Here is a 21,192-nt window from a genome sequence, read left to right on the forward strand (position 1 = left end):
AGGTTTTTGGGAGGCTACAAACAATTGTTTTGTTTTACAAAATTGATTTGTCCTGTCAATGTAGTACATTAGTGCTCTTTTTATGTCTAATGTATGTAAGGCTCTTTTGGCTACTGAGTCTGGTTGTGGAAAGAAGACTGGGAGTTCCACTGTTTGGTTTAGGTGGAACGGCGATATGACTTTTGGTACGAATTTGGGATTTGTACGGAGAACCACTTTATGTTTATGTATTTGTATAAGGGGTTCTTGTATAGTAAATGCTTGTATCTCACTTACTCTTCTAAGTGATGTGATAGCTATTAGAAAGGCCACTTTCAAGTTAAGTATTGCATCTCACAAGAGTGCATGGGTTCGAATGTTGGTCCCATTAGTCGTGTTAATACAATATTAAGGTTCCACAAAGGTACCGGTGGTGTTCTTGGGGGTATGATTCTTTTTAGTCCCTCCATAAATGCTCTGATGACTGGGATTCTAAAAAGCGATGTTGAATGTGTAATCTGCAGATAGGCAGATATTGCTGTGAGATGTATTTTAACTGAAGAGAATGATAACTTAGACTTTTGTAAGTGTAATAAGTAGCCTACAATGTCCTTTGCGGAAGCATGTACTGGTTGAATTTGATTAGTGTGGCAATAGTAAACAAATCTTTTCCATTTGTTTACGTAACAATGTCTTGTAGTGGGTTTTCTAGCTTGTTTAATGACCACCATACATTCATGTGTAAGGTCTAAATGTCCAAATTCTAAGACTTCAGGAGCCAGATTGCTAGACTGAGCGATGCTTGATTCGGGTGTCTGACCTGTTGTTTGTGTTGCGTTAACAGATCTGGCCTGTTTGGTAATTTGATGTGAGGTACTACTGATAAGTCTAACAGTGTTGTGTACCACGGTTGGCGAGCCCAGGTTGGTGCTATAAGTATTAGTTTGAGTTTGTTTTGACTTAGTTTGTTTACCAGATAAGGAATGAGTGGGAGAGGGGGAAAAGCGTAAGCAAATATCCCTGACCAACTGATCCATAACGCATTGCCCTTGGACTGGGGGTGTGGGTACCTGGACGCGAAGTTTTGGCATTTTGCATTTTCTTTTGTTGTGAATAGGTCTATTTGTGGTGTTCCCCAGCGTAGAAAGTAATTTTGTAGGATCTGGGGATGAATTTCCCATTCGTGTGTTTGTTGGTGATCTCGACTGAGATTGCTGGCCAACTGGTTCTGAATGCCTGGGATGTATTGTGCTATTAGGTGAATGTGATTGTGAATTGCCCAATGCCACATTTTCTGTGCTAAGAGACACAGTTGTGACAAGTGTGTCCCTCCTTGTTTGTTGAGGTAATACACTGTCGTCATGTTGTTGGTTTTGACAAGAATGTGTTTGTGGGCTATCAGTGGTTGAAATGCTTTTAATGCTAGAAACACTGCCAACAGTTCTAAATGATTTATGTGCAGTTGTTTTTGTTGATTGTCCCATTGTCCCTGTATGCTGTGCTGGTTGATGTGTGCTCCCCACCCCGTCATGGAAGCATCTGTTGTGAACATGTCTTGAGGCACTGGGTCCTGGAATGGCCGCCCTTGGTTTAAATTTATAGGGTTCCACCATTGAAGCGAGAAGTGTGTCTGGCGGTCTCCCAACACTAGATCTTGGAGTTGACCCTGTACTTATGTCCATTGTTTTGCTAGGCACTGTTGTAAGGGCTGCATGTGTAATCTCACATTTGGGACAATGGCTATGCATGAAGACATCATGCCTAGAAGTTTCATTACAAACCTTACTTGGTAGTGTTGGTTTGGCTGTATGTTTAATGTTATATTTTGGAACGCTTGTACCCTTTGTGGACTTGGAGTGGCAATCGCTTTTTGTGTGTTGAGTGTTGCTCCCAAGTATTGTTGTATTTGGGATGGCTGCAGATGTGATTTTTGGTAATTTATAGAAAAACCTAGTTTGTGTAGAGTTTCTATAACGTATTGCATGTGAAGAAGACACTGTTGTTGAGTGCTGGTTTTTATTAACCAGTCGTCTAAGTATGGGAATATGTGCATGTGCTGTCTCCTTATGTGAGCGGCTACTACTGCAAGGCATTTTGTGAATACCCTTGGGGCTGTTGTTATCCCGAACGATAACACTTTGAATTGATAGTGCACGCCGTTTATTACAAACCTTAAGTATTTTCTGTGAGAAGGATGTATGGGTATTTTAAATCTGCATCCTTGAGATCTAACGTTGACATGTAGTCCTCTTTTTTTAGTAAGGAAACTACGTCTTGAAGTGTTACCATGTGGAAGTGATCCGACTTGATGAAGAGATTCAGCGTTCTGAGGTCTAATATGGGTATTAAAGTTTTGTCTTTCTCTGGAATTAGGAAATATAGTGAGTAGACACCTTTTCCTTTCTGATGGTTGGGTACTAACTCTATTGCTTGTTTTTGTAACAATGCTTGGACCTCTAGTTGTAGCAGGTCTAAGTGTAGTTTGGACATATTGTGTGCCCTTGGGGGCACATCTGGCAGGAAATTTATGAATTCTATGCAATAACCATGTTGGATAATGGCTAGGACCCATGCGTCCGTAGTTATGTGTGTCCAGTTTTGGAAGTATGCAGTAAGTCTCCCCCCCACTGGTGTTAAGTGTTGGGGTTTTGTGACATTGAAGTCACTGTTTGGTTTGACTTGTCTTAGGTGTTTGGAATTTTCCCCTTGCTCTTGGGAATTGTCCACCACTATACGAGCGTCGAAACCCTCCTCTCTGGTATTGTCCCTGATAGGTGGGTCTGGTTTGCGAGGTGGAAGGCTCTGGTGTTTGCATATGAAACCCCCTTCTAAAGTGTGGCTTTCTAAATGTGCCTCTGCTCTGTGGGGAGTAGAGCGCGCACAAGGCTTTGGCCGTGTTTGTGTCCTTCTTTAATTTTTCAATTGCTGTGTCCACCTCCAGCCCAAACAATTGTTCTTGGTTAAAAGGCATGTTTAACACAGCTTATTGGATTTCTGGCTTGAATCCTGAGCTTTGTAACCATGCATGCCTGCAAATGGTTACCGCAGTGTTGACTGTTCGTGCTGCTGTGTCTGCCGAGTCTAATGCGGACCTTATTTGGTTGTTGGATATTGCTTGCCCTTCTTCCACAACCTGTTGGGCACGTTTCTGGTGTTCTTTGGGCAAGTGCTGTATAATGTGTTGCATCTCGTCCCAGTGTGCCCTGTCGTAGCGAGCCAGTAGGGCTTGTGAGTTTGCGATCCGCCATTGATTGGCTGCCTGTGCTGCCACTCGTTTACCGGCTGCATCAAACTTCCTACTCTCTTTGTCAGGCGGTGGAGCGTCTCCTGACGATTGAGAGTTTGCCCTATTTCTTGCTGCCCCTACAACCACCGAGTCTGGTGTAAGTTGTTGTGTTATAAACACAGGGTCCGTTGGGGGAGGCTTGTATTTTTTCTCCACCCTAGGCGTGATAGACCTTCCTTTAACTGGCTCCTGGAATACTTGTTTTGCGTGCTTGAGCATGCCCGGGAGCATTGGCAAACTCTGGTAGGAAGTGTGGGTGGATGCCAAGGTGTTGAACAGGAAATCATCCTCTAGTGGCTCTGAATGCATTGCTACATTGTGGAACGTAGCTGCCCTTGATATTACCTGTGTATATGCAGTACTGTCCTCTGGAGGTGACGGCCTTGTTGGGTAACAATCTGGGCTGTTGTCTGATACTGGAGCATCACATAAGTCCCATGCATCCAGATCATCCTGTGTCATCCCTGTATGCGTAGGTGACTGCATTGGAGGTGTTGTTACCGGGGACAGCTGTGGTGAGTGTAGTGGGGAAGGTTGTGGCGAAAACCTCTGTGGTGGGGTTTTATCTCTGGCCACTTTCGCCTTTGGCTGCATTTCTGACTCTTGAAATGGCAGCTTTCTTTTGGTTTTGATTGGAGGAAGAGTTTGTATCTTTCCAGTTTCTTTCTGGATATGCAACCTCCTTTGCGTGTGGTCTGGTTCCCCCATACTTATTTCCTGCTCAAATCGGTGTTTTTCATGCATTTGGCTGGAAAGTCCTTACTCTTCTGTGTAAGAGCTTCTTTTCGGCTCCGAAGCCGCTTTTTTCGGTACCATTGCTTCCGAGAAAGTCTTTTTTGGTTCCAACATTACTTTTCTCACCTTGGGTGAGTCGAACTCTCGGTGCCGAGATCGTTCGGTGCCTGAATCTCGACCGGAGTCGGATGTCTTCGGCAATTCTTTGGCCTTTTTCGGTGCCAATGTTTGGTCACCTTCTTTTCGATGGGTTAAGCCATGGCCTGCTGGCAGTGGCATCCCCTTGGCCTTTACGATCTTTGTGTGAGTTTTGGATGGGCAGTTTTACTCACTGTTTTCTGCACTGTCGTGGGTCGTTCGCTTTCGGATTCGTCAGAGTCCGTCCCCTGGATGGAAATTCTTTCCTCCTCTTCGACATCAAGTTGTTCTCTCTGTGTCGACGCCATTTGAAGTCTTCTCGCTCTTCGATCACGTAGGGTCTTTTTTGATCGAAACGCCCGACAGGCCTCACAAGTATCCTCCCTGTGTTCTGGTGATAAACACAGATTACAGACCAAGTGTTGGTCTGTATAGGGATACTTCGAGTGGCACTTCGGACAGAAGCGGAAGGGGGTCCGGTCCATTAGTTTCGTTGATGGATGCAGTCGGGCCGACCAGGCCCTGCTGAAGAGCGGAAGTCCCGAAGGGCCGCCAGAGCGCTTCTACTGTCGGTGTACATACACTAACACTAAACCGGTACTGAGCGCGAACAATACCGTTGAATTTTCGATATTTAGCTAACTTTCCTGATTCGAAATATGGATGGAAGAGGAACACGTCCAAACCCGATGGCAGAAAGAAAACAATCTAAGATGGAGTCGACGCCCAATGCGCAATGGAGCCGAAAGGGAGGAGTCCCTCGGTCTTGTGACTCGAAAAGACTTCTTCGAAGAAAAACAACTTGTAACACTCCGAGCCCAACACTAGATGGCAGGATAATGCACAGCATGTGTATCTGCAGCTACACATGCCACCGAACATATACAGGGAGTGCAGAATTATTAGGCAAGTTGTATTTTTGAGGATTAATTTTATTATTGAACAACAACCATGTTCTCAATGAACCCAAAAAACTCATTAATATCAAAGCTGAATATTTTTGGAAGTAGTTTTTAGTTTGTTTTTAGTTTTAGCTATGTTAGGGGGATATCTGTGTGTGCAGGTGACTATTACTGTGCATAATTATTAGGCAACTTAACAAAAAACAAATATATACCCATTTCAATTATTTATTATTACCAGTGAAACCAATATAACATCTCAACATTCACAAATATACATTTCTGACATTCAAAAACAAAACAAAAACAAATCAGTGACCAATATAGCCACCTTTCTTTGCAAGGACACTCAAAAGCCTGCCATCCATGGATTCTGTCAGTGTTTTGATCTGTTCACCATCAACATTGCGTGCAGCAGCAACCACAGCCTCCCAGACACTGTTCAGAGAGGTGTACTGTTTTCCCTCCTTGTAAATCTCACATTTGATGATGGACCACAGGTTCTCAATGGGGTTCAGATCAGGTGAACAAGGAGGCCATGTCATTAGATTTCCTTCTTTTATACCCTTTCTTGCCAGCCATGCTGTGGAGTACTTGGACGCGTGTGATGGAGCATTGCCCTGCATGAAAATCATGTTTTTCTTGAAGGATGCAGGCTTCTTCCTGTACCACTGCTTGAAGAAGGTGTCTTCCAGGAACTGGCAGTAGGACTGGGAGTTGAGCTTGACTCCATCCTCAACCCGAAAAGGCCCCACAAGCTCATCTTTGATGATACCAGCCCAAACCAGTACTCCACCTCCACCTTGCTGGCGTCTGAGTCGGACTGGAGCTCTCTGCCCTTTACCAATCCAGCCACGGGCCCTTCCATCTGGCCCATCAAGACTCACTCTCATTTCATCAGTCCATAAAACCTTAGAAAAATCAGTCTTGAGATATTTCTTGGCCCAGTCTTGACGTTTCAGCTTGTGTGTCTTGTTCAGTGGTGGTCGTCTTTCAGCCTTTCTTACCTTGGCCATGTCTCTGAGTATTGCACACCTTGTACTTTTGGGCACTCCAGTGATGTTGCAGCTCTGAAATATGGCCAAACTGGTGGCAAGTGGCATCGTGGCAGCTGCACGCTTGACTTTTCTCAGTTCATGGGCAGTTATTTTGCGCCTTGGTTTTTCCACACGCTTCTTGTGACCCTGTTGACTATTTTGAATGAAACGCTTGATTGTTCGATGATCACGCTTCAGAAGCTTTGCAATTTTAAGAGTGCTGCATCCCTCTGCAAGATATCTCACTATTTTTGACTTTTCTGAGCCTGTCAAGTCCTTCTTTTGACCCATTTTGCCAAAGGAAAGGAAGTTGCCTAATAATTATGCACACCTGATATAGGGTGTTGATGTCATTAGACCACACCCCTTCTCATTACAGAGATGCACATCACCTAATATGCTTAATTGGTAGTAGGCTTTCGAGCCTATACAGCTTGGAGTAAGACAACATGCATAAAGAGGATGATGTGGTCAATATACTAATTTGCCTAATAATTCTGCACTCCCTGTATATATATATATAAAATACACTAAATACATGGATATCCCTTCAAAAGAGTAAAAATCTGCCACTGTTTGTGCTCCTTCTAAAATGTTCTGCATCAATGATTGCTACATCTAGAAGGCGCTCAATAAATAACAGTTGATCAAAGTGCCAAAATTCAAATGCTGCAATACTTTTAGGTTACTTTTGTTCATGGAGCATGGTTTATTGGTGGGTGATAAGAACTTGCAGTGCAATCATGTAAGGTCCATGCCAATTACAGCTGATTAGGATTTTCAAGGTATTTAGTCAAAAAGTATGTAAGGGTCTGTTTGCCATTCAGGAGTTATCACGACTTAATGAAGACTCCTTCAGAAAGAAAACAAATCAACCAATGTAATCCATAATAATGAACAGAGTTCTGTTACTTTGGCAACCTATTTTACCATGAAGAATTAAAGGTTATGGTTTGCTTTGTGGCCAAGTATAATCTCAACAATGTGTATAGTTTGGGTGCTAGTGAGGGGGGCAGGGGCATTACTTTAAGAACAAGTAGGTTGATGCTTGCAGTTGAAGCAGAGTCTAGGGTAAGTATGGGGTCTGGCAGCCTGGGTTCATGTTAGCGGAAGTGCTGGGTTAGTGTTATGGCACTATGGCAACGGAGGAGCCAAAGGCAGGGATGTTAGAAGGTAAGTACGGGTAGCATTAGGGACCAGCTAAGGGATGAGTCCAGATTTGTGCTGGAGGATAGAGTGCTAGAAAAGGTAACCTTTGGCATTAGGGTCAGGGTTATGGTGAGACTTAGGTGAGAATTACGGATTCTTGAGCGCCTTGAGACCCTCACGGGTGAGTAATTGTGCTATTCAAAAACTGATTGATTGATTAATTGATTGATTCAAAGAATGGCAAACAGTGGTTACAGTCTCTATTATGGTCACTCACGATGTAGAAGAAGTTGACGCTCTTTGCGTTGGTCGGGACCTCTGCCCTGATCAGTTTGTAGGTCACCTGGATGTTGAGCAGAACGTTGCAAGATTGGACTGACTGCAGCGGCTGGAACTGCAGGGTGCTCTGGACACTGGAACTAAAAGGCTGAATGACGTACACGTCATTAGTGTAGTAAACCTGGTTTCTATCATAATCCAAGACTGGATCCACGAGATTTGTCTTGCCCTAATAAAGCAGACCAAAGTGGACAAGCATTAAAGATGGCACACACAATCTGAGGGTTATGGGGAGGGAAGAGAATCTATGGGAAGGGTGCAGCCAGCATAGGCAGGTGCACAGAAGAGCAATAATGCAAAGAGGAGGAATGATTGGTAATAGATTGCGTGGGCAGAGGGGAAAGAAAGAAAGAAAGAAAGAAAGAAAGAAAGAAAGAAAGAAAGAAAGAAAGAAAGAAAGAAAGAAAGAGTTTGGCGTAGGCAGTGAATTGTCTGGCAGCAAAAAGTTTTTCCAAGTTTGTTGTCCTTTACATATCCAATCACAAAGACTTATTGCATGCAATACAATAAAAAAGTTGGAGGAGTACAGAAAATCCAAATAATTGAAAATCTTTCTTAAGATACACTTTTCATACAGAATATAGACACAGAAAAACACAGGACACTTCAAGGCATCAATGCAAAAACAAGTCAAACTTTTAGCATAAAGTGTACACGTATGTTATTTATGAGTAGACCTGTATCCACGTGTGTGCTCATGTGAGTACCTGAGGCGCTGAACAAAAAAGTCAATTTTAAGTTTTACGTATGGCACCTTCCCGCCACAGCATCCTGCTCGCTATAAAGAAAGGCTAAAAATGTTCTTTGTGTTCCAAATTGCCAGCTACAATGTCAGCAAGTAGCTTACTTCATTCCAATATATTTTTCATTCTATTGTGGCACTTGGGAGCTGCATTTATAATGGGAACATATTTCAAATCCCAGCACGTGAGGCTAAAAAGGAAGACTAAGGGTCTTATTACGAGGCTGGAGGTCCGAAGACCATGAAAAGGCTAGTAGAGAACAAGTGCAGTGGGCCCCCTACCCAGCACCCTCGAAATGCGCACTGTGCTGTGCAGACAGTGCCAATATTGAGGGTGCTGGCACCCCTGCTTTGGCACCAGCTCTATTATGAGCAGACAACAATGCTGTTGCCACTGTCCCACTGAGCTCACCGGCAGAAACCTTGGTTTCAGCCGATCATCCCAGTGGGAAACGTTGTAATGGGGCTGGTGCGAAGGTCACCACCATGGAGGCGGCCACCCCCATCGGGAGCTTGGTGGACGGGCGTTCCCGTCTGCCAAACTCATAATCGGGCCCTCAATGAGTGGCTCACATCTTACATGGGGCACCAAAAGACCTCTCTGACATCACACTGGCCTCATCTACTGCACCTGTGGTACATCTCAATGTACCCTATTCTGCTTGCGACAGTGCTTAATTTGTAAATAAAAAGGTGCAGGTGCCGAAAGCCCTCCTCTTAAACACGCGGCTGCTGCAATTAAATGTGCGAGCACAGATTACTGAGGCAGCCTAATCCTGAAGCCACCTGAGGCCTCTTCTATCCATTTAAAGCCACTCCCTGCCACTTCAGCTCTCTTGCAGCTTTCTGCTTTCTCCTTTTGTGACGCTTTTTTGTTTTTCCCTTCCTCCGTCTTTCCCATATGTGTCTTTTGCTCGCAGCAAATGCTTGAGGCTGAAGAATAAGCCCAGGCCCTCAAAAATAAGTGCTGGTGCTCTGCACCAGAAACAACAAGCACAAATTAAGCACTGGCTTCCCACGTGCCCAAGTAATGCATATGCCTCCTATTACCTTACTCGTAGGAAACAAAAAGGAAGTGGTACTGCCAATGCAGGTTCTTCTAGCCACTGAAAGTGAGGTTAAGGTATTAAAAGAGTGCAGCATTAGGTTAGCGAAAGAGACCAGAAAAGTCACTTCCTCAGCACATAAAGCCACTGCAATGATTGCAGAGTACGAAGGCAGGGGACATGCTGCATGGAAGCCAATAGCAACTCAGTAGATGCTTTCATATTGCTTTGTTGGTCCAAAAAGGATTTTAAATCAACTTTGTATTTTGTACTCTGAAACTTAATTTGACTATTATTTCAATGATTGAATTTGATTTGTACATAGTTTATGTCGGCATCCAAAGTTGCTCCGTGTTTTTAATGGTTTATCCCATAATTCACAATAAACCACGTTTTACTGGCAAGAAAGCGATGAGGAAGGAAAGGGGGCGAGTGAGAGGGAGTGAAGGGGGAGAGATGGAGGCGAGCACAGCACTAAGAGAGAGGAAGTGGGGATAACATAGAGATGTTTCTTACCCACAGTTCAACTACGCTGTCATTCCAGAGGGAGGTCTCAAGTGAGAAAGATACTCTGCCCCAGTCGTCCGTTGTGTACTTTCTGTTGATGCTGGTTCCACCATACTTAATTTCCAAGTAGACTATGGAGCCCTTCATTATTTCACCGTTGGAGCCCTCCACTTTCATCTGAGACCAAGCAAGGAAGGTGTGAAGAAAAGACAGGAAGGCAATCGGTGTGAAAGAAGAAAAACTGAGTTAGGAAACTATGACTGGTGGTAAGAACCTTCTTCCTGTAGAAATTCAAAGTCAGAAGTAGGGTTGTGCAACAGTGAGCAATTCACAACTTCACAATTTTACATATTAAACTGTATAAGTTTCGCCTCAGAACTCACTCGCATACTGCCCAACTTATTTAGGGGAGAGAGTGATACTTCCTGTGGCAAGAGGAGTAACTCCTGACACAGTTCGGCACCTAAATAATGATTGCACTTTATTTAGATGTTGAAATGCGCCATAAAAGCTGGCGCAATGTTCATGATTAATTAGGTTTGTTACCTTTTTGGACCTCCCGCTGATTCTTTAGCCAGGAGATGCTTCTTTGATGCACTTTACGTATTCCACAATAAAAAAGAAATGTTAAGGCAACTGCACCAGAGTGTCCATTCCACAACCACCCGCCCCCGCCCCCCCCCCCCCCCACCGTGCAGAAAGGACACACTAAAAGGACAAAAACATCTAGTCTCAACACTCCACTAGCACCGGCTTGGATGTACTGTAATTGCTACAAATTACAGAGGGATGCACTTTGGACAAGGCATTGTTCTTCACAGTACTTTGGCACTAGGTTTATTGATTTCAGGGTTGCCTTCTTAAAAATAGTCTATATAGGGTGCATGCATTAGGTCAGGGTGGACTTCAGACAGAAGAAGTGGGATCAAATGATTGAGACTGTTGTGGCTAGGCACAATTATTTTAGACTTTAGTATCTAAAAGATGTGATAATTTGTCAAACAAATGAGATCATTGGATTGCACATATTGTTTTTCTTTATTATAAGGAGCTGAATGAGAAAAGTTGTTCCTCTACTTCCTGAAATAGCCCTACATTAGCTGTGGATCAGGACATACTGGAAGAAAATGAATGTCTGATAAAAATGAGCCTAATTGTCCTAAGCCCCAGAACTATGTGGCATCCCATTTGCTGTCTTTAAACTAAACAACCATTTCTGGCCCTGATGTCTACTCCCATTGTGCCACAAACAAATGCTTACAGGTGATATCCCACCTTATTGGCATAGACGCCATCTTGTAGCTACCAATCAAAAGGTGTCCGAATATGTCCCACAAACTATTTAACGTCTTTCCTCACGACCGAAAAACATCAAGAATGTTCCTACTAAATAGGTAGCCTCAATTGTCTTTATTAATGTATGTGTTTGGTTTTGTTTTATTTCATCAGACCTCAGTAGTGCTCCAGACACTTCTTCACACAGTAACAACATACAGTGACAATTATCTGTCAATTAAGCATATTAAATCCAAAATCTTGGAAATTGGTTGTTAAATGTTAACATAACCTTAGCCCCATATTTATGGGCTTTAGATGCAGGGCAGCTCAACAAGTCACCTTGCTGCACTGCGCTGTGTCAGGAATGTATTGTATCTATGGCATACAGTGCTTTCCTGTCCTTTACCCCATGCACTGGCAACCTTGTGGCTTTCTATCGACAACAGGCATCCTTGCTTTGGGTCTAGTCACTAGGGGAACATGACATTTCTAAAGTTACACGTGTTCACTCTTGAATATCAAACACCCTGCCTTGTGGACAGCAAGGAAGGGTAGTGGTGACTTATTCTATATTTGTACTTGTAAGAAGGGTGGTTTTGACAGGTCTATGCAGTAGGGTTCAAGCTGTGCTGTCAGGCAACACAGGGTGGCCTGAAGCTAAAAATAATTTCACTGCCAGTGCAGTGAATGGCACAATAGGTGCTGCAGTCCACAAGTGGCATTTACCTTTCCATGCTGGGGAGTGTTTCTGCACCATATACATACTGATTTTGGGAAAATTAAATGTGGCAATTGGGCTTTAAGCAATTTTTGACATGTTTTAGGGGGTCATACAATGGGCACTGGATAGCAGTGTCTTAGTGTTAGAATTCAAGGTTTGTAGCAGAAGAGACCTAAAAAAATGAAAAACTGGGGCTGGCCAGCCAAAAAGGAGTCATTTTGTAGCACCGCTAAAATGCAAACAATTATGATGGGGTTAAAACTGTTTAACAAACAATATGGAGGCTTGTTCGCCTATGTTATGCACCAATGATTGCAAAATAATCTAAGCAATACTGTTGTATTCAGCAAGGGTCTATCTTAGAGTAGTAAATAACAGATTGAACCTTGTAGAATGCAGTGGGTTGATATGTATATTAAATCTAAGAAAATCTACTCTGCTAGTGCTCCTCAGACACCTGGTGAGTGGAGCTAGATCCCTATTATACTGGGTGATACTTAAGCTGTCAGATAAGAATTCATTTGTAGAGTTGCTTTGGGCCAAGTTAAGCGGTACAGTAACTCTCTTTGAAACACATTTGTTGCGTGGAAACAGAGGCTGAGGAGGAGGAGCAAAGGAGTGAAGCAGCATTTGGTGTGTGGAGTGCGGAGGAGGTGTGGCAAGTGCTGCGCCCACGGGAGCTGCAGCCATGTGGCCACGCTGATTCAGCTATGTTATGCTGAACTGATTGCACCACCAGGCCACATGAACTCCGTTTGCCAACTCAAGGGCTTGCAGGGGCATTTAGCCAGGTGGAGAGAGTGGCAGGAGTCAGCAGGGGTATGCCAGCAGAGTGGCAGAGCCATGACCGCTGATGCTGTTGGCACAGTGAGTGAGGGCTTTGGCCGGCATTTGGTACTCCCTCCACTCACCAGGAGCTAGTTCCCTATTGTACTCCTGTGTTATACCTGCCTACCGCCCGGCTCCCTAATCCATACAGTGATACTTACTGCACCAGCATTTGTGTTTTTTGGCCCTAACTGCCCTATTGGCCCTCGACTTTTGTATTTGAATTTGTGGGCCTTAAAAGTGGGGCGAGCGGCAGTCCCCCAATCACGCTTACATGTCACTTCATTTTAATTCATTCTCACTGGACTGTTTTAAGGGGTGGTGAGGTTGCACAGCCTGCAAAGAGGGGAGTGGTGGTTAGTGCCCAGTATTTGGTTGAGCCACTTGGTCTCAGATGCAGCCCGGAGAGGCATGGGTGTGGCTTGAGGACAGGGGTGTGCTCCCGCCCCATCAGCTTTACCCCTCGCCCCCCCTTTACTACTTTCTTTCTTTGAGTTGGAATTTACAGATGTGCTTCCTTTCTGCAGTCTCCAAGCACTGAAGTTGATGGAATTGCCCAAGGGGACTACTTGGTTTACTGGTCCTCATATCTTTATTAAACCTTTCTTGTGCTCCACTTTGGTAAGATCTGTGGCAGGTGATAGTGTGGGCAGCTCAAAGAGCTGGAGGTAGTGAGGCACCTTGGGCACTGGGCAGTAGGTCAGTGCAGCTTGTGCATCCTGGTGTGGAAAATGGTGCTGCACTTTGATCTTCAAATTATAATTTTCTTCAAGATTTCATGGGTGTCCAAGTTGTTCCAGTTGCCTGTTGCTCTTGAGCATTTGACGATGGCTTTGAAGAACTGGCACTCTGGTAGTGTAATTTCTTCTCCTTCTAAAAATCTAAGAGTAAGGAACTGTATCCGTCGTGCTGGAAGTTCTCAGCAACTCCTCCTTAAATCCCATCCAGTTATTACTGGGTTTCATAGGAAAATCCCTATAGTGACCCTGCGGCACTATCTGAGGACTGAACTTTTGGCCTTCCTGTTTCACCAGCCCTGAATATGTCTACTCCTCTGGTTCACGGTCATCTTGAGAAGGCCAGCGAGAATAGAGGGTCTTTATTGGACTGTGAGGTCCCAGAGGGCAGGGCTGCCTTGCCCTCAAACGGCCAGGCAGTGTTTGCAGCAGAGTCGCAGTTAGCTGGTCAATCCATGCTCCTTAATCACTCTGATAGTGCTTTGAGACAGCTGTCCTCCAAATATATCTGTGGGAGTCATCATCAGTGCAGGGCCCTGCATTGTTCAAGCTTCAGCAGAGGTCCACAGAAGTGAAACTGGTATAATGGCTGAAATTGTGGCCCCATCTGATTGCAAAGAGATGGCGTTTGGTGAAGACTTCACTCTTTCAGGCATTAATATTGATCAGAACATGGCAAGTAGGTGGGGTTTCTCCCAGAAAATGTTGGATAAAGAGGGTCCTTCTTATGATCCCCCATTCCCCTCTCAGTGTCCATCCTTACCCCCTCTGTTTTGCAGCTCCCCTCCCCTTGAGGGATCTCTCTATGACGTAGAAAATTAAATGTTCTTGTCAATTACCCTACTGAATACAGTTAAGGGAGGGGAGAGTGTTCCATCCAACATTTTATTCTGTATTGAAAATATTTTAAATTCTATTCTGTCTTTGCTGCAAAAAAAGTGTGTTAAGTTCTGATCATGTGTTGGAAATGATGTCTGCTGTTTTGCTGGAAGTGAAAAGTGTAAATAACTGTGCCCCCTCTAAATCAGAATTAGGGATATCTTCCATCAAGGCCCCTCCTAAGGATAACTATGTAAATCAAAAGTCTAACATGGTTGGGCCTTTGGGAGGGATAAAGGATGCATCTGTCCATGTTGGCAAACCATTTCACCTTATGTCGCCCTCTAAACATGTTGTTGATTTTGGTAATGAAGAGCTATGTTTAAACAGGTTGTTTGGGGATGTGGAGCAGTGCTCCCCAGTGGATAATGTGGAAATTTAGTTATTTCCAATGTTCAAAAATGGATCAAAAAGGGAACAAAAAAACTGGGAATGCTAAATAGAGCAGCCCAGCAGTCTGGTGTGAGGTCGGTTGGGAAGTCTGAAATTATTGGTATATCATCTGTTGAAGACCAGATTGTGTGTGTGTCCTGTGCTGAGTTGACTGGGGCTTCAGTGTTTGGTAAGGCACAGCCCTTTGTAAGGAGTTTGAAGGCCTTACCTAAGAGAAGGAAAATAAAAGTTCTAGAAGTTCCCTAAACGGAAACCAAAATAATTGTTGTTTACACCGGATATCGATATTGATACGGAAAAGCCAGAGGGTGGGTTGATGAATTTTCACCCGGGAGGTCCACTCAGCACACAGACTACCAAATTGTGGATTGCACCAGTGCAGAGGCCAGGTTCTAGAGTAGTTTCCGTTACTGACAGTCAACCTGTTCCTTGCCCTCATCCTGTTCCTCCCCAGCTCCAGGGTGCTCTGCTATCCATATCCAATGTTACAACTGAAGCTTTCCATGCAGAAGTGGGATTGGGTAGTGGGGATACCCTCCCGAGACATTCATTGTGAGGCTAGTACATCAGATGGGCACCTCTGGGTGGAATGTCTGATTTAGGTGGGATAAAAGACGGTCAGACTCGGTCTAATCTGCTGTGTAGGAGCAATGTAGATTATAGATCCCCGTGAGGGCACTTCTCAACCCTATTCCTGGCCTAACCAGGGGGCATACATTTTGCATTTCCGGGCCTCGTCGGCTTCATTCCAAAGGTCCTGGGTGGAACAAGGAGTATTGTCTTCAGTTTTGAATTTTATTTTGCTATTTGACAATGAGTCTCTTTTGGTAAATAGAGGTTTCATTTTTGTTGGAAGGTGGATTATTGGTAAGGGCAGGTACGTACCTACACTTAGCAATAGGCCACTAACCCCCACTAGGTCAGGTCTCAATAAATTAATCCCCGTTCAACCCTTGGTAGCTTGGCATTGAGCGTCAATGCTTAACTTAGGAGAAAAGTGTGTAAAGCATTTAAAAACCACACTACAGTAAATAAGTAAAACACAAAACACAATAACAATCCAACACCAATTTATAAAAATTGATTATATTTTTATCTTTAAAATGACACAAAAACAACAAACATTCAATGTAGGGAATTTTTAAAGATTAAAAGCAATTCTAGCGCTTATGAGCAATAGGGTTAAAAAAGGTCACACTTGACAGGGACAAAGTCCAGCTTTACACTTACTTTCAGAAGTGTTTCTTGATACAGGAAAGTAGTCCACAGCACCAGCCAAGGGTTCAGAGGCTCTGGTTTGCTTCTTGGGGCCTGGGACTACAACTCCCACAATGCACCTCTTCAACTTATAGAGCTGTTTACAACAATTGCTCCAAATGCCCCAAACATCTGAATCTTCTTCTAGTGAACCTTTTGGGTCCTTGAAGTGTCCACAACTTGATCCAAGGGTCCAGAAGCTCTGAGTTGCCCCTTGGGAGTTGGGACTACAATTCCCACATGTCACCTGGTCAGACTCTTCAAATGGCCACTGGACGCTGGCCAGCTGGGCTCTTCTTGCAGGACTTCCTGCAGGGGACTCTTGGCAGCTCCTTTATACCTGTAGCTTACAGGGAGTCTACTCCTGGAGTTGCAGAATCAAGGCAAAGTCCTTTTCTTGTTGAAGCCCTAAGCATGCAGCTGGTGCAGTCCTTGTGAGTGCAGAGTACAGGTGCAGTCCAGGGGTCCAGCAGGGCAGTCCTTCTTCTCTAGTCTCCTCTTCCAGCAGGGATCTGAGGTGTGGGCGCAGCTCTGCCATATTTATCCTTGCTCCTGGGGTGGAAAGCGGGGGGGGGGGCGACTGTCCAATCACAGGCAGGCGCCTTCCCCCTTTGATGACCACTTCCTGGGAAGTGTGGCAAAAATCAATCCCAGGGAGCAACATTCTTCAAAAATCCAACATGACTGTAACTGATTTTGGAGGTTAGATCTGGCTGAGACCACCCACAGGTGTGGCTACAAATCCTAAACACACTCCTCTCCTGCCCTCTCCTAATCTAATCAAGAGGGCACCTAATTGTCCGGGGTTGCAGGAAATGGGAAAGATCCTGAGCTGCTCCAAATGTCCTTCCCTGCCTATGAAGACCAATTTGCTGCTCCCCCCCAATCCTGTTCCACCATCTGCTGAGGCAGATCTCCTCCCCCAGGCACATCCTTTGTGTTCAGCCGAGGCTGCAATAGGCTGGCCAAACCAAGAAGGGCACTACAGAGCTGAAATTGGTAACTTTCAGGTAAAGTTTTAAAACTCTTTACCTGAACTAGTTATATTAACTCCAACAACGGCAAGTTGTGGGATTTATAACAACAATTAATTTGATATCAAAATCAAGTCATCTGTCTCTTATGGGGACTTTATTAATTAAAATAAAGTCTCCCCACTTTAGCCTATGGAGGCTCTTCATTACAGTGAGGGAAAAGAATTTGGCTATTTTACCTCACGAAGGCTCATAAAATAATTGTTATAAAGTCCCTGCTTATAGTTACATGGAACCCAACATAGGGGCACTTAGGGCACACCCCAAGGGTGACTTAGAAGCATAAATAATGGAGTTTAAGGCTTTGGGAGTACTTTTAATTCCAAAGTCGAATTTGCATATAACTTTAATTTAAAAGCAGCCAGCAAGGCAGTGGTGCCTTTAGAATTGCCCTGGCACCTCAGCAGTGCACCTGGTGCACTACCTATGCTGGGGTCCCTAAACCTACATGCCCTACCATATACTAGGGACTTATAGGTAGGTTAACATAGCCAATTATAATTAGCCTAATTTGCATACTCATTTTACACAGAGCACAGGCTCTGGTGCTGGTTGGCAGTATCCAGGGCACAATTAAAGTTAGGTAAACACCAGCAAAAAGTGAAAAATAGGGGAAAAAAGTTAGGGGCTTCTGCAATCAGCCCAGTTTTCTCACAATTGTGAATTTCTTTTCTGAGATGGATGCCTTAAAGTGGTAAAAAGTGAGGATATTACCAATGTCACCATCTATTTGACAGGTCCATCCCCCATTTCAAGAGTTACCATTGGTTCCCTGGCTATTGCACACTTGGTAGTTCAGAATTGTGAGTATTTCCTAAAGCAAGGGATCAATGTAGCCTCAGGATCAATATTGTCTCTGTTGCAGGGTGCTGGGCATCCCCGGTCCAACATTCCATTGGTCCAAGGGTTTCCAGGCCATCGGTGATTGACTCAGTAGAGTCTGATTTTGGTTCTAAATATGGGAACTTCAAATATATAATAATTTCCCTAGGGCAAGGGGGTCAGATAGTTGATATGGTGGTGGACACTGAATGTTATCCATGTGTTCCTGCTTTAAAGGAGGAGCCCTCCCACTGGAGTTGGGTGGTGTGCATTTTAAATTGTGCCTTCCCCACAACTAGGTTCTATGAGCCCCTGAGGTAGTGGGTGGGCTACTCTTGTCCTGGAATGTGGCTGGGCTGGGGCAAGATTAGGTTAAATTGAATTTCTTTAAATCACTTAATCCCCAGATTACCTACAAGAAACGTATATGCACAGAGTTTGGTTGCAGCGGTTATTTTATTTTTTTCATAAGGAAAGGCGTTCTGAAAGGGGCCATGCCAGTGATCTTGCTCAAGAATACAGTCAACTGGAAGCATGAAGTTTACATTCACCCTTCAAGTTTGTGTATATGTTTGAAGTTGGCTTTCCTGGGAAATGATTGCAGTGCTTCCTTCTTTCTATTAGCCCACATGCACATTCCACCTGGGAAATAATTTGATCCCCTAGTGAGCTCTCTTTTTGCCTTTGTTCATGCTTCTTTAATGGAAGATTTCCTTCGGGTATCATCAAGGGAGATCTAAACGACAAGGTGTCTAATTCTGCCATCGCTACTTTTGCCAATGCCGAAAAAGAAGAGATTTGGTCAGTCCCGGAGATTTTGTTAAGTAGCTGAAGTAGCCTCATTTACCATTCATTCATCCTCTGCACAGAGCCGGTTAGACTATGTGAGTGCCTCCTTACAAATGTTTGGGATTTGTGGGAATCTAGTTGTTTTTTCCTTCCGAAATGAGTGATTATTGTATAGTTGGCATTACTGTCACCTTTATTTTAGAGGTGTGGATCTTGGGAACCCCTGTTTGGTCATGATTGGTTTTAACAAGTCGAACGGTCACCCCTTTTGGACAATCAAGCATACAGTTGCTGCTAGCTAGATGCCTCCAGAAAATTATTTGCCAAGCGTGTACTTAGTCATCAATAACAGCGGGCCCATGATAAGAATATTATACCCCCAAAACAACCTGGTGTTAAGACGAATCATAGTACTCTAGATAACATAGCGGTCCTCCAAACGGTAGTGGAAAATTATTCCTTTTCCTGGAGTTTGCTATTTTATATGGCATTTATTTATTTCTCCACTGCAATTGATAGAGTCGACCGTCAAACGGTGTGGAGGAAGCTCTTTTAGTTGGGTGTCCCACGTCACCTCTTGAGACTCATAATGGAGCTCACATGGAAACCTGGTGTCCAATCTTGATGGAGGGACACAGGGGTTTATCATTTGAAGTTAAAACACATAATGGTCTTAAGGAAGGCTGTTTGTTGGTCCCCCTTCAGTTTTCTTTAATGTTAATCGTAATGTGAAGACATTTTAAAAGCGCGACTAATGCCCAAGGGCATCTTGGCGCCGACAGACTGCAGGGGAGAGAGCTTGAAATAAAAGGAAAATTTTAGGGAAGACTACAGATTGCGTTGGAACAGCCAATACTTATGTAATTTTCTAAAGGTTAGAAGGTTTGATTCATTCCTCAGCTGGAAAGGCAATTGGTTCCATAATTTGCTAGCCACATAGATGAAGCTTTTGTTACTCCAGAATATCCTATGAACACTGGGAGTCTTGGCTAGTTTTAGAGTGGCTGATCTAGGATTCCTACCTGGGAGATACCAGGAAAACATATATCTGAGATACTCCAGACCCAGCCTATGTAAAACTTTCTGAGTTAGGCATAAGGCCTTGAAGACCACTCTCTTTTTTATAGGAAGCCAATGGAGGTTCTCAAGGGCTTTAGAGACTGAATCAAACTTCTTTATTTGTTTGATTAACCGGTCTGCTGCATTTTGGACTCACTGAAGTTTTTCTTAGAGAGGTCCGCTGTAAAGTTCAAATATAGGGATTGCAGTAGTCCAGCCTTCATGACACCATGGAAATCACCACCGTTTTCTTAAGATTCTTCATATATTTTTGAGCTTTCAGGTTTCCTTAATCAAGTGAGGGGTGACCATCCCAGAATTGGTCAAATGTCCATTGTTGTTTTACTTTATGCTGATGACGAAGCCATTATGGACCTTACCTCCATTGGTTTCAAATGTTGTCTTGCTGCATTGTCTGAGTGTGCTTTTCTGAAGCTCAATATTTCTAAAAGTAAAGTACTGATCTTCAGAAAGAATGGTTTCAGATTTAAAAGGAATCTTAATTGGTCCCCGAGCCTGATGAATTGGAAATTGTGGACTCATATTTCTGTCTTGGGAAGGTCTACTCCAAGATCGGGTAGGATCTGGATCATATGAATGTTTGTAGGGAAAGTGCCCTTTCACAGGCTAATGACTTGCTCAGATTTTATAAAACATGTCGGAGTCGCCACTTTGGACATGTTCTCTCAGTGTATAGGGCTAAGATCCCTTCCTCCCTGTGTTTTCCATTTAATGCATAAATACATGAGGTACTGGCATTCCTTTGAGGGGAGTGAGAGTTGAATTTTCCATCAGCTGTTTAATCTGAATACTGTTGCAGCCCCTCACATGCTGCGTTTGGAATTTGGCTTAGTATCTTCCTTTGCATTGTCACTGGCAGCTGTCCTGAAGTGGGGTAACTCCATTCTGAGTGTCGAGGAGGGAACACTATGGACAGCCCTGATGGTTGAAATCTTTTCCCGGTTGAAAGAGCGCAGTGCACCTTTCAGGTCCTCTAGGCAGGCAAATGACATTTTTGAGTGTAATTTGAAAATAGAGTCTTATCTAGCCAAGGCTGCCCTAAAAGGTTTATTGAAGGACTCCTTTAACACAATAAGCTTGACCAGAGATTTCGACCCATGCCAGGCAAATCTGTGTAATCAGGTGGTGTTGGAGAGTACCCTAGGGAGCAAACCTCAACCCTGATAATATTGAATATTCCTCATGGGATCAAGAGGCTGATTCTTCTGTTGAGACTGGATCTGATCCCTTTACGGGTTGTTACCGGCATTTGAGATGAAGTTCCAAAAAAGGAGAGAAAATATGAGCTGTGCTATTTGCATATCCAGGACCTCAATTGTGTATTATTTATGTGTCTGTCCTGGATTTTTGAAGGCTCGTCGTAGATTTCCAGGGCCTGTTTTTTAAAACTATTATGTGCATTTTGCTTCGGAGGCTCACAAATTTGTATTCTCTCCTCCAAATGTAATAAGCTTTACTTATTTTTTAAGATCCTTCTTGAATATTTTTTAGGGTTCATGTTTTGAATATTTTCT

General features: G+C 43.8%; 1 protein-coding gene across 2 annotated transcripts in view; it reads right to left on the reverse strand.

Annotated features, from left to right (window-relative positions):
- The window catches only part of LOC138303675 (alpha-2-macroglobulin-like protein 1), a 599,538-nt gene that overhangs the window by 386,648 nt on the left and 191,698 nt on the right, over window positions 1-21,192 (reverse strand). For both annotated transcript variants that reach the window (XM_069242992.1, XM_069242993.1), the window contains exons 11-12: window positions 9,870-10,037; window positions 7,504-7,734 (exon numbers count right to left, since the gene is read on the reverse strand). In XM_069242992.1, the coding sequence (XP_069099093.1) occupies window positions 7,504-7,734; window positions 9,870-10,037 (399 nt within the window). The remainder of the gene's footprint in view (window positions 1-7,503; window positions 7,735-9,869; window positions 10,038-21,192) is intronic.

This window comes from Pleurodeles waltl, chromosome 7 (assembly GCF_031143425.1).
Source record: "Pleurodeles waltl isolate 20211129_DDA chromosome 7, aPleWal1.hap1.20221129, whole genome shotgun sequence".
Lineage (NCBI taxonomy): Eukaryota > Metazoa > Chordata > Amphibia > Caudata > Salamandridae > Pleurodeles > Pleurodeles waltl.